Genomic DNA, 14865 nt, shown 5'->3' on the forward strand with positions numbered 1-14865 from the left:
AGTATAACCTAGTTTAAAACAAAGATCACAAAGAACAAATTAAAATATTGTAATTCAAGGTAATAGATTCATTAAGTTATATAAATTATAAAATGCTTATAAGAAAGGGAAAAATGTTGGCCCATATTAATCTTGTCTAATATTTTATTCAAAAATACTGATTTCATCAGCCTCTGGAAATAATAAATGAACTATATCTGGTTTTCTCAAATAAGGGCTGAGGCCAAAGACTTTTAAAAAAAATTCTGAGGGGCTCCTGGGTGGCTCAGTGGGTTAAGTCTCTGTCTTTGGCTCAGGTCATGATCTCAGGGTCCTGGAATTGAGCCCCACATCCGGCTCTCTGCTCAGCAGGGAGCTGGTTTCCCCTCTCTCTGCCTGCATGTAATCCTTCTCTCTCTGTCAAATAAATAAAATCTTTTTTTTTTAAAGATTTTATTTATTTATCTGACAGACAGAGATCACAAGCAAGCAGAGAGGCAGGCAAAGAGAGACAGAGGGAAGCAGGCCCCCTATCGAGCAGAGAGCCTAATGCGGGGTCAGATCCCAGGACCCAAGCCAAAGGCAGAGGCTTTAACCCACTGAGCTACCCAGGCACCCCAATAAAATCTTTAAAAAAAAAAAAATTGAGTACACCAAAAATTATTCCTCTGCCTTTTGACATCACTGGTCAGTACAAGGAAAGAAAAGCACGTGGTTTTTTTTGTTTTTGTTTTTTAAAGATTTATTTATTTATTTATTTGACAGATCACAAGCAGGCAGAGAGGCAGGCAGAGAGAGAGAGAGAGGGAAGCAGGCTCCCTGCTGAGCAGAGAGCCGGATGTGGGGCTCGATCCCAGGACCCTGAGACCATGACCTGAGCTGAAAGCAGAGGCTTTAACCCACTGAGCCACCCAGGCGCCCAGAAAAGTATGTTTTAAGAATAAAAAACTTGGTATGAAAAAAAGAACTGAAAACAACCTCAATTTGCAATTTCCACTGATAATGTAAGTTCAACTGATGTATATCTTCTGATATTCTTTAGTGTCCAATTAAAATCCTATTCTTTATCTGGCAATCTATAGTCACAATTGCATGAAATGTCTTAAGGAAATAGGAATAAAAAACAATCATGTAGCTTTAACAAAAGCACTTTGCTGCAGAAAGAAAATGGCTTTTTTCTCTTTTTTTTAAATGTCACCTGACACTAGTTATTTGATTGGAGAAATAACCCTTATAAACTTCAGGGGAATTCTCAAGATATATACAAGAATTGAAGAAATACTAGTAGTATACTCTCTTCTCGTAAAGGCTTATTACCATTAGTAAATACACTACCGCCCACTCCCAGTAAAGTGAGACAATCCAAAATATTTAAAGGTGATTCATGTCCTAAACACTTCAATTTTCCATCTATCTTAAACTTTATGATTTAATATAATAAGCTAAATTCCCTCAACAAAATCTCTCTCTCTTTTTTTTTTAAAGATCTCATTTATTTATTTGAGAAGGGAGGGCATGTGTAGGCATGAGTAGATGGAGGAACAAAGGAAGAGAGAGAAGCAAACTCTCTGCTGAACAGGAAGCCTGACCTGGAGCTCAATCCCAGGACCCTGGGATCATGACCTGAGCTAAAGGCAGATGCTTAACTGACTGAGCCACACAGGTGCCCCCAATAAACTCTCTTTTGACCATTCTAATCTGAAATAATTGCTGTTCAAACAGAATCTGTAATTACATAATATCCTGTGATATCTAGCATTGTCCTATGAAATTAAGACTAACATTTATTAAGTCCCTATCACAGTCAAGGCATTGTGGGAGATACAGAGATGAAAAGGAGTGCCCACAATTTTAACAGAAAGAAACAAAGAAATACCACACAAACATAAAATGCAATAAAATAAGAAGAAAGAACACATCAGTACAGGGCAAATAGAAAATAATTTCAATGTTGAGATCCAGGAACTCTGAAAGAAAGATGGTTAAGGGGGCGCGTGGGTGGCTCAGTCCTTAAGCGGCTGCCTTCGGCTCAGGTCACGATCCCAGGGTCCTGGGATAGAGACCAGCATCAGGCTCCCTGATTGGTGGGAAGCCTGCTTCTCCCTCTCCCACCCCCCTGCTTGTGTTCCCTCTCTCGCTGTGTCTCTCTCTGTCAAATAAATAAATAAAATCTTTAAAAAAAGAAAAGAAAGATGATTCAGATCAAGAAGGGAAGGGGATAAGGATATCCTGACTAAAGAAAATGCTTAAATAAATGAACAAAGTAGACAAAAGATCTTAGAAAAGGGGAACAGCATAATGTAACTGAAGGGGTGAGGTAAGAAGAGGGATTTTAATTACTGGGAGATAAAGTCAGAAAGTCTTAAGAGAGACTACAAATGGGTATGAAGGCCAAGTTCAAGGTGTGCAAATTTTATTCTACGTACAAAAGGAAGCAACTGAAGATTTGGGAACAGGGAGAGGCACAATTATATCTATGCCTTTAGAATGGTAAGTTGGTATTGTATGAACATTAAATCAGAAAAAAGACTGAAATCAGAGAGAAAATTAGAAAGTTACTATAATAGTTTAAGTAAAAGTAGTGAGTACTTAATTACATCAGCAACAACGGGAATAGGAAGAATGAAATAGATTGGAAAAGACTAGTAAAATAAATGGAATTTGAGAACTAACTAGAAGTTGAGAACTAGTGAGAGAGTAGTCAAAGATAACACTAAACAAAGAGGCAGCAAGGGAACTGCTGGATGTATTAGCACATTCTTAGTTAAATCATTCACTGTCCATGTGTTTCAGTCTTGAAACCAGAATACAGAAAAAGTACTGTAAGGTAGTTAAGAGTGATTTTTCTTTTCTTCCTTTTTCTTTTTTTTAAAGTAGGCTCCATGAGGAGAAAGGGGAACCCTCTTACACTATTAGTGGGAATGCAAGCTGGTGCAGCCCCTCTGGAAAACAGTATGGCGGTCCCTCAAAAAGTTGAAAATATAACTACCCTATGACCCAGCAATTGCACTACTGGGTATTTACCCCAAAGATACAAACATAGTGATCCAAAGGGGCATGTGCACCCCAATGTTTATAGCAACACACAATAGCCAAACTATGGAAAAAGCCCAGATGCCCATCGACAGATGAATGGATATAGATGTGGTGGGGGTGTGTGTGTGTGTATATTAATCAGCCATCAAAAAAATTAAATCTTGCCATTTGTAATGACATGGTTGGTACTAGAGGGTATTATGCTAAGCGAAATAAGTCAATGAGAGACAATTACCATATGATCTCACTCATATGTGGAATTTTAAGAAACAAAACAGAGGATCATGGGGAAGAGAGGAAAAAATAAAACAAGATGAAATCAGAGAGGGAGACAAACCATATGAGACTCTGAATCATAGGAAACAGGGTTGCTTGGAGAGGACAGGAGTAGGGAATGGGGTAACTGGGTGACAGACATTAAGGAAAGCAAGTGATGTAATGAGCACAGGGTAATATATAAGACTGATGAATCACTGACCTCTATTTCTGAAACCAATAATACATTATATGTTAATTAACTGAATTTAAGTTAATTTTTTTTTTTTAAATAAAGTAGGCTCCATGCCCAGCATGTGTCCAACCACAGGGCTTGAACTCACAACCCTGAGATCAAGACCTGAGCCAAGATGAAGAGTTGGACACTTAACTAAGCCATCCAGGCACCCCTAAGAGGTATTAAGTCAGACTGTTGCTCAACGTCTAGCTGCTCATAGCCAGATATGTGGTCTTAAACATAAATTCCTCTCTTTATAAGCTTCACATTCCTTATCTAGTAAAAGAGGATATTAACACCTACCTCAAAGAGCTGTTGAAAGGATTAAAGGAGATAGTGCACATAAACCTTTTAATAGAGGCCTTGCCTACGGTAAATGCTATCATCATCATCTTCTACTTGAAAGGCAGGAAACATGTAATATTTTTGTCTCCTTCACAATGCTAAAGTATGAAGTGTTCATATATTTGTCATTTGAAAAAAAATCAAAATATAATCTAAAATATGGTCATTTATTTCCTCCCACATTATATGCCCATGATTAGGAGCATCAACAAGCAATAGCAGTAAAATCTTTTTGTTCTCTGTGCTCACCCTCTAGTGGTGATCCTAGGAAGCTAAAAAAATAGCAAAAACTAGAAGGATACATGATATAAAAATGCCGTATGGAACCAGAGGACAAAAACTCATGGGAATGTAATATAGTTAGTTAATACTGACCTGTGTATTTCCAAGTTGCTAAGAGAGTAAATATTAAAAGTTCTTCTCATAAGAAAAAATATTTGTAATCACATGGGGTGAAGGATGTTAACCAGACGTACCATGGAAATCATTTCATAATAAATTCATATATCAAATCATTATATTGTGCAACTGAAACTAACAATATTTTATGTCAATTTGTCTCAATTTTAAAAAAAGAATTCAGGATAGATTAAACTGTCAAAATAAACTTCAAAGTGAACAGCTAGCTCCCTCAGGCAAGATATGAAGGCTTAATTCAACATTAAACAGAAGACATCTAATGCAGTTTTCTAAAATGCCTCTCAAGGTTAAATTGTTCCCAAAAATTCATTCACAGCAAGCTCTACATTAAGCAAAAACTAAGTATTTTCCTGTTCTGTGAGACTTTGCTGATCCTTATGAATTCTGTGATTTCCCATTAGTTTTTCTCAAACTACAACCAGCAAATCCTTTTTCTAGTAGACTGCCTATCACCACTGTTAACAATGGCTGGGGAATATCTACACTAGAAGCTTATACAATTATATTATTAATAAGGAATTAGGTACTTAAGAGTTATTCAGCCACAAATTAAAAAAATAATCATGCAAATGGGGTGCATGGGGGGCCCAGTCAGTTAAGCATCTGACTCCTGATCTTAGCTCAGGTCTTGATCTCAGGGTCTTAAGTTCAAGCCCCGTGCTGGACCACATGCTGGGCATGGAGCCTACTTAAAAAAAAAAAAAAAAATCAAACAAATGGATAACATAAGATTAGAGGACACTGAGAATGATCTTAAAGAAACAAATCTCAAAATGGAATGCATTTTAATTAAATCTTTAGATATAAGCAATATTCTTGATAACTTATATCCATATTTAATATATATAATAGTCATTTCATAGTATTTGTATTAGTTTAACAATAAAAAAATTTCCAGACTTTAAAATGATTTATAATGTACTAAAATAGCCATTACTTCCTCATCTGTATCAGAAAAAGAGAACCAGCACTAGGAAAATATTTTTAAACTGCATATAAAATAGTAAAGGTGAGATCCTTACCTGGGATTTCCTCTTAGTGCCGCATGGTGTAGAGCATTAAATCCATTATTGTTTGTAATGGTAACATCTGCTCCAGCTTCTAAAAGAACTGCCAGAATGTCATCACGTTTCTTACTTATTGCATCATGAAGAGGGGTATCACCTTCAGAATCCTTTTTTTTAATTTAGAGAGATTTTCATTAGTTCTTGAGCCAAATATCACATGTAATATTAATAACGTACACTGAAATACTGAACAGAAGCCATATCTAGTAACCTTCAATAGAACATTCTGCATTAAATTCTAGGATGTAGGCAAGAAACATTAGCCTCATTATATTATATTAAACTCATCCTCAATCTAGATGGGGAACAATGAACATGTTGTAGCTTACCAAGGAAAAAGAAAAGTAAAATTAAAAAGTACCCTCAAATATGACTCAGGTAATTACAAAAATTAATGAGGTAAAAAGCTACCCCCAAATTTCATTGGTTTAAAATGGCCTACTATACCATATTCCTACCAGTAATCGTTATGCCCTAAAATTTCAAAACAAACCTACACAGTCTTGGGGCCCTAGAGCAATGAATTAAAAGTCAATAGTTCTCAACCTTGGCTGTACATTTAGAATCTGTAGGGGAGCTCTTAAAAAGATACCCAGGCACAGGGTGCTGGGTGGCACAGTCAGTTAAGCCTCTAGCTCTTGGTTTCAGCTCAGGTCATGATCTCAAGGTTGTGAGACTGAGCCCCGTGTCAGGCTCCATGCGTGACAGAGAGTCTGCTTGAGATTCTCTCTCCTTTTCCCTCTGTCCCTCCTGCTCATGCATGAACGAGCATTTTCTCTCTAAAATAAATAAATACATCATTTAAAAAAAAAAAAAAAAAGAGATACTTAGGCTCTTCTCTAGGACAACTAAACCAGAATCTCTAGGAGTAAGACCCAAGCATTAGTAGTTTCTCAGAGTCTGCCAGCTGAATATATTATGTAGTCATGGGTGAAAATATTAATCTAAATGTTTTCAAGGGGCAGGAAAGTGGCTCATTAGTCAAATAGAAAAAATGTAAAAGAAAAGAATATACAGCAGTCTCGGTCTTCCTTTTTTTCAAGCTGACTACCTTTTTCATTAATCAACTGATTTAGTAGTATGCTGTTATTCATTATCCGTTATCTCCACAAATGGGTAATTTAGACTTCATTTATTTCATAGTTTCATAAATACTGTTCTCAGTTAAGTCATACCTACGATTTACGCCATGGTTGCTAAATCCAGCCTGCCACCTGTTTTTGTAAATAGTTTTATTGGAATTCAGCCATACATATCTATTTATGCATTATTGATGGCTGCTTTCATACTACAATTGCAGCACTGGACAGTCATGACAGAAACTACATGAAAGCCTAAATCATCATTTGGCCCTTTAGAGAAAAAAGTTGGCTAATCCCAGGAATAGGCTCATCTACTACCCTCATAACAAATTCCTAATCCAACTTCAATCCAACCAGCCACTTTTTAGCCTCTTATCTAGTGGCACTAAAAATTCATAGTCTTCAACTTGAGATAGGCTCTTAATATGGCCTTAATAATATATTAAGAGCCATTTAATATTAATATATAATATATATAATATATAATTAATATATCAAGAGCCATATAATATGGCTCTTAATAATGGCTGGAATAAGCTTCTACAGGCCCTGATCGTCCTTCCTTCTGGTCCCCACAGAAGCTATTCCAAACATTTATCACTCTTCTCAATTACATTTTCTATACCCATTACTCCCCATTCATTCTCAATGGATGACACTGTCTCCATTTCAGAACCCCAAAAAATAGGTATAAATTATTTCTCCTTCAACAGATTAACACTCTCTAATTCCTCCCCCATCCTCTAATTCTATAATCCACTTAGAAGATCTAAGTTCCAAACCCTGTCAGCTCCAAAATGCTGTACCTTAGAAATATCAGTCTCTGATAACCATCTAGCTGAATAAAATCTCCAGTTCCTTCAGTTCTCAAGCCCTCAGTCCCATTACTCCTATTTTTCTTCTTTGTTGCTTCTCTGACATATATCCAATCAAATCCATCTGGCTGCTAAAACTGTGGGTGGACAGGAATCACCTCTTAGGTGACTCTTGCCTCAAAAATTAGGTCCTACTGAAAATTAACCCTAAAACCCTGTATGTTTTCCAAAACAGAAAATCTTCCTAGACAAATGACTAGATCAAGACCCAAAGATAAATTAAGCTATAATTAAAATAATTTAGATAAAGTAACTATCATTAAATGCAGCCTATTCTACTTCCTTAAGCTGCTGAAGCTGTCATGATCAGTAAAGTTAAATCAATTCATAAGCTGATATTTTTGCAAAGAAGTCCCCACCCCCTCCCTCCAATAGAAAACCAATCTATTGACACTTTCCTTCAAAGGCCTTTCCAAGAACAGCTGCCAAAATATTTTGCTGAAAATATTTTCACATAGAATGACCAGACAAAAAGGAAATGATAACAAAGGAATGCCTGCAACAGAACTTCGTATTTCCTCTTTACAGAATCTTAGCAACGCCTGCAGAATGTACATCATTGAAGGTTTTACCTGGAGGCTAGGATGACAGCCAAAGTCCAATAAAGTCTTCACCACCTGCAGATGGCCTTTATTGACAGCAATATGAAGCGGTGTCTGTCGGCGCTTGTTGCGAGCATTCAAGTCAGCACTGCCTCGGTGCAGCACTTCTATGACAGCGCCTTCGTCTCCAAAAGCTGCATGGTGAACGGCTCTATCTCCATCTTTATCCTAAACGTCAGCATTTAAATCTGAATTAGTGAGGGAATATTTTAGGGAGAAAATAAAACCTAAAGCTCTGTTACATCATTAAGAATTAATGTGAGAAAAGAAAACACAGAAAGGAGTCAACAAAATAACTAGAAATCCACTTGACTAGTGATTAACTCCAAAGATAAATGATGACCCTGGATCAATACACTATGTCACATACATACTGGACCAATACTTATATCAGAAGTAGTCTGATCTTTCATTACTCCTAATTTATCAGCCATGATGATAAGTCAACATTAAGAAAAATGCTAAATTATGATACAAATATATATAAACATTTTTCCATTTAAGAACTGTATTTACAAAGGCTTTTTAATGACACAGAAATTATATAAACATTAGCTAAGTAATTTAAAGAGGAAGAAAGGATGCCAAACTGTGATCTCTATTAACTTTGAGAGAAATACATCAACATATTAACATTGGTTATCTCTAGTTGGTAAGCATATACTTTTCTGTATATTCAAGAAAAAAATTAAGTACCACCTTAAAAGATAAAAATGAAACACAGATCAGCATAATTTCATATATGCATACAACTTCATATATCCAAAATTGAGAGAAATGTCTACTCAAACTATTTCAGAAGAATCAAGTAGGTATGCCTTACCTTTTAAAACAGGCCTATTTCTAGAGAAGGAGAGAAAGACCTGATTGCTTAAAAATTTTTAATATAAGAAACTTTTTTTTTTTTTTTTTTAAAGAGAGAGAGCTTGTGCGAGCATGGGGCAGGGGTGCAGAGAGAAAAGGAGAGAGAATCCCAAGTAGACTCTGCAGAGCCCACTGCCCGACTTGATCTCATAACCTTGAGATCATGACCTGAGCCAAAATCCAGAGTCCAACACTTAACTGACTAAACCGCCCAGGCGCCCCTGTAAGAAATTATTTTTTAAAGGGGGAAAAAATGCCCTACTGCATGAAGATAATATACATAGTCCACATCAAAAAAGAAGGCCTCAGGACTCCTGGGTGGCTCAGTGGGTTGGGCCTCTGCCTTTGGCTCGTGTTATGGTCTCAGGGTCCTGGGATCGGGCCCCACATCGGACTCTCTGCTCAGTGGGGAGCCTGCATCCCTCTCTCTCTACATGCCTCTCTGCCTACTTGTGATCTCTCTCTCTGTCAAGCAAATAAATAAAATCTTAAAAAAAAACAAAAAAAAGTCCCATTACTTTGCTAGATGCAGACAGAGATGGGTATTATAAAGATAATCTCTTTATTCCAGACTACGTCACAAGTTTTAATACCCAGAAGTAAGCACGTTTTAAGACTTTCTCCAAAGCAGTATTTCCAACCTTTAGTCCTACCTCCTCATCGACTCCAGCTTTAGCAAGTGGTTTGAAAATCCATAAAGTACTTGGGATTATTTTAACTACTTTCCACAGATTTAAATTAAAAACAAAACAACAGTTCATTCAAAACAGCTGCTGAATTCAAAACAGTCTTTGGTCTTAGCATATTTTCTCAGACAGATATTTAAAGTAAAACCACTTGTGTAGGAGTCCACAACAATTTGACAACCACTCTTGAAAAGGTAGGAAACTACAACTCAGCAGAACTTCTACCTTCCTAATAATCTAGCTAAGCCAAAGTAGCAGTTTCTGTTACCTATCAACTGTGAGCATAAAGGAACTAGGACACTACCACATGAAAGATTAAAGATGCAACTCATGTGCCTCTGAGTAGCATTATATTTAAACAATCCAGAGAAACAAGCTTTTTACAAAAAAAAATTTTATGTCTACATGTGTATGTGTGTGTATTTTTGTGAGACATAGAGATGAACCTCTCTAGTAGCATGTTACAGAATCTAAGATTTAAGCTCTTCCTACCCTCCAATTTACATTTATTTCTTATAATTTTTAAGCCAATCTAAGTGGTTTTCCTTATGTTAAAAAGAACATCAATCCACTAACACTCACTAAATAAAAACAAGGACTGTTTATGAAATGTACCACATGTTTATGGCTGTTAGGAAACTTATTGTAATGCTGTTATGCAGGTCCTGTCACCAATTCATGTGGGGAATAAAAACACTGAAAAACAAAACCGTGAAAAATAAAAACCCTAAATATGTGTGTGTGTGTGTATCAAGTATATATATTTTATGTATATATTTGCCATATATATGTCAAAATATAAATGAGAAAAATTTATAGAATTTGGAAAATATATGCACTAGAAAATAACAATTTATTTGGATTTTGGTTTTTTTTTTTCCAAATAAAAAACCTCAGTTGCACAAAGATCTTAATAGGGTTTGTTGCTGTCTTGTGAATCCATTTTAAGTATTTCCAATAAACCTAATAAAAAAAGCTCATTATTATGACTCTGATACTAGCACCAAGTGAGATGTTGAGGGACAATATTACAGTAAAGTTATCTGAAAGGATTTCGGCAGGGACCTCAAATTAAATCTAAAACCGATCTTGGTTCTTTCTACCCTCTTACCCCCCCGCTCTTCCTGCTTTCATTCCAGTCTTTCCTAGCATAGCTGACAGAACCACAGACCATATCAAAATCCTATCTGTAACTCATGATTACCTACTTCATGTCCCTGAGCCAAAATATATACAAGCACCAAACCCAATGGCTCTTATGCCTCAATTTATAATCAGATCTCTTTTCTTTTCTCCTATTCTACCACTAATTAATTAAGGCCTTGATTCTCACTCATCTAACTTATAGCCATAGCTTACCAGCCTCCACTTTATCTTACCCCAATCTATTCTTCACACACATACACACACACACCAGAAGTCTCTCTGTAAAGCATTAAACTTATGTTTAAAACCTTTTAATGTAACTCTACTATATAATGAACAAACCTCTTTTAAAACCTACTTCTGCAGACTACACCTGCTGCCGTCATCGTCCCACATACAAAACTCTAATTTACCAACTTATTTGACCCACTATGTCCAAGTACAACTTATTTGACCCCAGATTTCAATGCTCTAATAATTCTCCACTGTCCCTCTCCCCAGCTCCTGGAAACCATCACTCTACTTCCTGTCTCTATGATTCTTGACTACTTTAGGTACTTAACAGCAAAGGAAGAATACAGTATCCGCATTTTTTTAAATTGACATCATGACCTCAACAGGTTCATCTACATTGTAGCAAGAGTCAGAATTTCCTTCAAGACTAAACAATATTCCATATACCACATTTTGTTTAGCCACTCACACATCATTGACACATGGGTTGTTTCCAAGTTTTAGTTATTGTGAATAATGTTATGAATGTGGGTGCAAAAATATCTCTTTAAGACCCTACTTCCAACTCTCTGGGGCATATAACCCAGAAATGGAATTGCTGGATCATACAGTAATTCTATTTCTAACAAAACTCCATATTGTTTTGGAAGAGTTTGTATTGTTATAATGTTATGCTGTTTTCCACAGCAGCTATACCATTTTACATTACCACCAACAGCCCAGAAGGGTTCCAATTTCTCCACATCATCCCCAACACTTTTTTTAAGATTTTATTTATTTATTTATTTATTTATTTATGTGTCAGAGAGAGCAAGTAGCACAAGTTGGGAGGGCAGAGGGAGATGCAAACTCCCCACTGAGCAGGGGGCCCACTGCAAGACTTGATCCCAGGACCCTGGGATCAATACCTGAGCCGAAGGCAGCCACTTAACCGAATGAGCCACCCAGGCAGGCGTCCCTGATTTGTTTTGTATTTTTTTTCAAGATTTTATTTATTCATTTGACAGACAGAGATCATAAGTAGGCAGAGAAGCAGGCAGAGAGAGAGGAGGAAGCAGGTTCCCTGCTGAGCAGAGAGCCCGATGCGGGGCCGGATCCCAGAGCCCTGGGATCATGACCTGAGCCAAAGGCCTTAACCCACTGAGCCACCCAGGTGCCCCTTATATTGTTTTTATAATAGCCATCTGATTAGGTGTGAGGTGGTACCTCATTATGGTTTTGATTTGCATTTCCCTAATGATTTGTGATGTTTAGCATCTTTTTATGTGCTTATAAACCACTCATATATATTCTCTAGAGAAATGTCTACTGAAGTCCCTTGTCCCGTTGTGAATCAGGTTTTTCTGTAGTTGCTGAGTTTTAAGAATTCTCCATAAATTCTGGATATCAACCCATTATCAGACATACAATTTGCCAGTGTTGACCCACATTCTACAAGTTGTCTTTCCATGGTTAATAGTGTCCTTTGGTGCACAGAAGTTTTTAATTTTCACCAAGTCCAATTTGTCTATTTCTTCTTTTGTTGCCTGTGCCTTCAGTGTCATACCCAATAAATTATTGCCAAATCCAATGTCGGGAGCTTTGCCCTTTGTTTTCTTTCAAGAGTTTTATACTTTTAGATTTTACATTTAGGTCTTTGACCTATTGAGTTAATTTCCATAGACAATGTTAAGTAAGAGTCCAACTTCATTCTTTTGTACATAGATACCCTGTTTTTTCAGCACCATTTATTTAAAAGACTGTCCTTTCCCCACTGAATGATCTTGGCACCCTTGTCACAAATTATTTGACTGTGTATGCAAGGATTTGTTACTGGACTCTATTCCATTCCACTGGCTTATGTATCTGTATCTATGCCAGTACCACACTGTTTTGATTATTGTAGCTTTGTAGTAAGTCTGGAAATCAGGAAGAATGAGTCTTCCAAAATTCTGTTATTCTTTTTCAACATGGTTTTGGCTATTTTGAAGTACCTTGAGATGACATACTGAATTACAGGATGAATTTTTCTATTTCTGCAAAAAACATCACTGAGATTATGACAAGGTTTACACTAAATCTGTGCATCAGTTTGGGCAGTTTTGACATCATAATAATACAAATTCTTCCAATCCATGAACATGAAATAAGTTTCCACTTACTTATATCTTCTTTCTTTCAGGAGTACAAGTCTTTCCCCTCTTTGGTTAAATTAATTTCTAAGTACGTTCACTGTACAAGCCTTTCACCTGTTTGGTTAAGTTAATTCCTAAGTACTTTTTTATTATTTTTGATGCTATTATAAATGAAGTTGTTTTCTTAATATCCTCCATTGATTGTTGATAGTTAATGTACAGAAATGAAACTAGCTTTGGTATTGGTACTTTGCTGAATATCTTAACTGTTCTAAAAGCTTTTTGTATGGAACTTTGTGGTTTTCTGCATGGATCATATAATGTGCAGAGATAATTTTACTTCTTCCTTTCCAGTGTGAATGCCTCTTATTTATCTTGCCTAAATACTCTGGCTAGGACTTCCAGTACCATGTTGAATATGAAAGGAAAAGTGCACATCCTTATCTTTTCCTGATCCTAGAGGACAAGTTTTTAATTTTTCATATATGGCTTTTATTATGTCAAGGTAGTTTCCTTCTATTCCTATATTTCTTTGATTCATTCTGAGCAGGTTTGGTGTTTCTAGGTATTTGAAGGAGTCAAGATGGCGGAGAAGTAGCAGGCTGAGACGACATCAGATAGCAAGAGATCAGCTAGATAGCTTATCAAACCATTCTGAACACCTACAAATCCAACAGGAGATTAAAGAGAAGAGCAACAATTCTAGAAACAGAAAATCGACCACTTTCTGAAAGGTAAGACCGGCGGAGAAATGAATCCAAAGCAACAGGAAGACAGACCGCAGGGGGAGGGGCCGGCTCCCCGCAAGAGCAAAGGAGCACAAAATCAAGACTTTAAAAGTCTGCTCCAGTGGGGTGCCTGGGTGGCTCAGTGGGTTAAGGCCTCTGCCTTCGGCTCAGGTCATGATCCCAGGGTCGTGTGATCAAGCCCCGCATCGGGCTCTCTGCTCAGCGGGAGCCTGCTTCCTTCTCTCTCTCTGCCTACCTCTCTGCCTACTTGTGATCTTTGTCTGTCAAATAAATAAATAAAATCTTTAGGGAAAAAAAAAAAGGTCTGCTCCACTGACGGGCATCGCTCCAGAGGCTAAACCGGGATGAAGCCCACGCGGGGACAGCGTGGCCTCAGGTCCCGCGAGGTCACAGAAGGATGGGGGGTGTCTGAGTGTCACAGAGCTCACAGGTATTAGAGCGGGGAAACTGGCTACAGAGATGGAGCTGAGGAGTGAGCTCTCAACTCAGGGTTACCTTGAACCATAATCCGTGGCACAGGCCACTGCTCTGTGAGGTCCCCACAAGATCCAGGGAACCAACCTCCCCACAAGAGCTCAGGGATCTGCAGGGTTCAGAGACTCCAGGCAGAGCTGTCTGCCAGAGACAGAGACGCTTGGTCACAGGCTGGGTGAGCTCGGAGCGCAGTCGGAGGCTAGGGAGATAGGAGTGATTGAGCGCTTTTCTCCAAGCACGGCTGAGGCCAGGGAGACAGGAGTGATTGAGTGGTTTTCTCGGAGGGTGCACTGAGAGTGGGGCCCCAAGCTCTCGGCTCCTCAGGCCGGAGATTGGGAGGCCACCATTTTCATTCCCGTCCTCCGGAACTCCACGGAAAGCGAAGATCAACAAGAATTCCAGCCAAGACCAAGTTCACTTATCAAGGAGAGCAGCAGAATTCCAGAGGAGGAGAAAGCAAAGCATGGAATTCATAGCTTTCTCCCCATGATTCTTTAGTCTTGCAAAGTTAATTAATTTTTTTAACTTTATTTTTTTTCTTCTGCTAATTTAACTTTTACCCTTTCCTCTTTTAACATTTTTAACTAGTTTATCTTAATACCCTTCATAAAAAAATAAAATCTTTTTTGAACCTTCATTATTATAATCATATTTTATCCTTCATTGTACCTAACTTTATTTTTTGTATACACATAGAGT

The 14865-nt window shown here is 37.5% G+C and overlaps 1 protein-coding gene across 1 annotated transcript in view; it reads right to left on the reverse strand.

Moving 5' to 3' along the window:
- Window positions 1–14865, reverse strand: part of MIB1 (mindbomb E3 ubiquitin protein ligase 1) — a 134599-nt gene that overhangs the window by 42009 nt on the left and 77725 nt on the right. Inside the window, exons 11-12 of the mRNA XM_032859780.1 lie at window positions 7870–8067; window positions 5296–5447 (exon numbers count right to left, since the gene is read on the reverse strand). Of these exons, the coding sequence (XP_032715671.1) occupies window positions 5296–5447; window positions 7870–8067 (350 nt within the window). The remainder of the gene's footprint in view (window positions 1–5295; window positions 5448–7869; window positions 8068–14865) is intronic.

Source organism: Lontra canadensis, unplaced genomic scaffold (assembly GCF_010015895.1).
Source record: "Lontra canadensis isolate GAN:19392208 unplaced genomic scaffold, GSC_riverotter_1.0 scaffold17, whole genome shotgun sequence".
Taxonomy (NCBI): Eukaryota; Metazoa; Chordata; class Mammalia; order Carnivora; family Mustelidae; genus Lontra; species Lontra canadensis.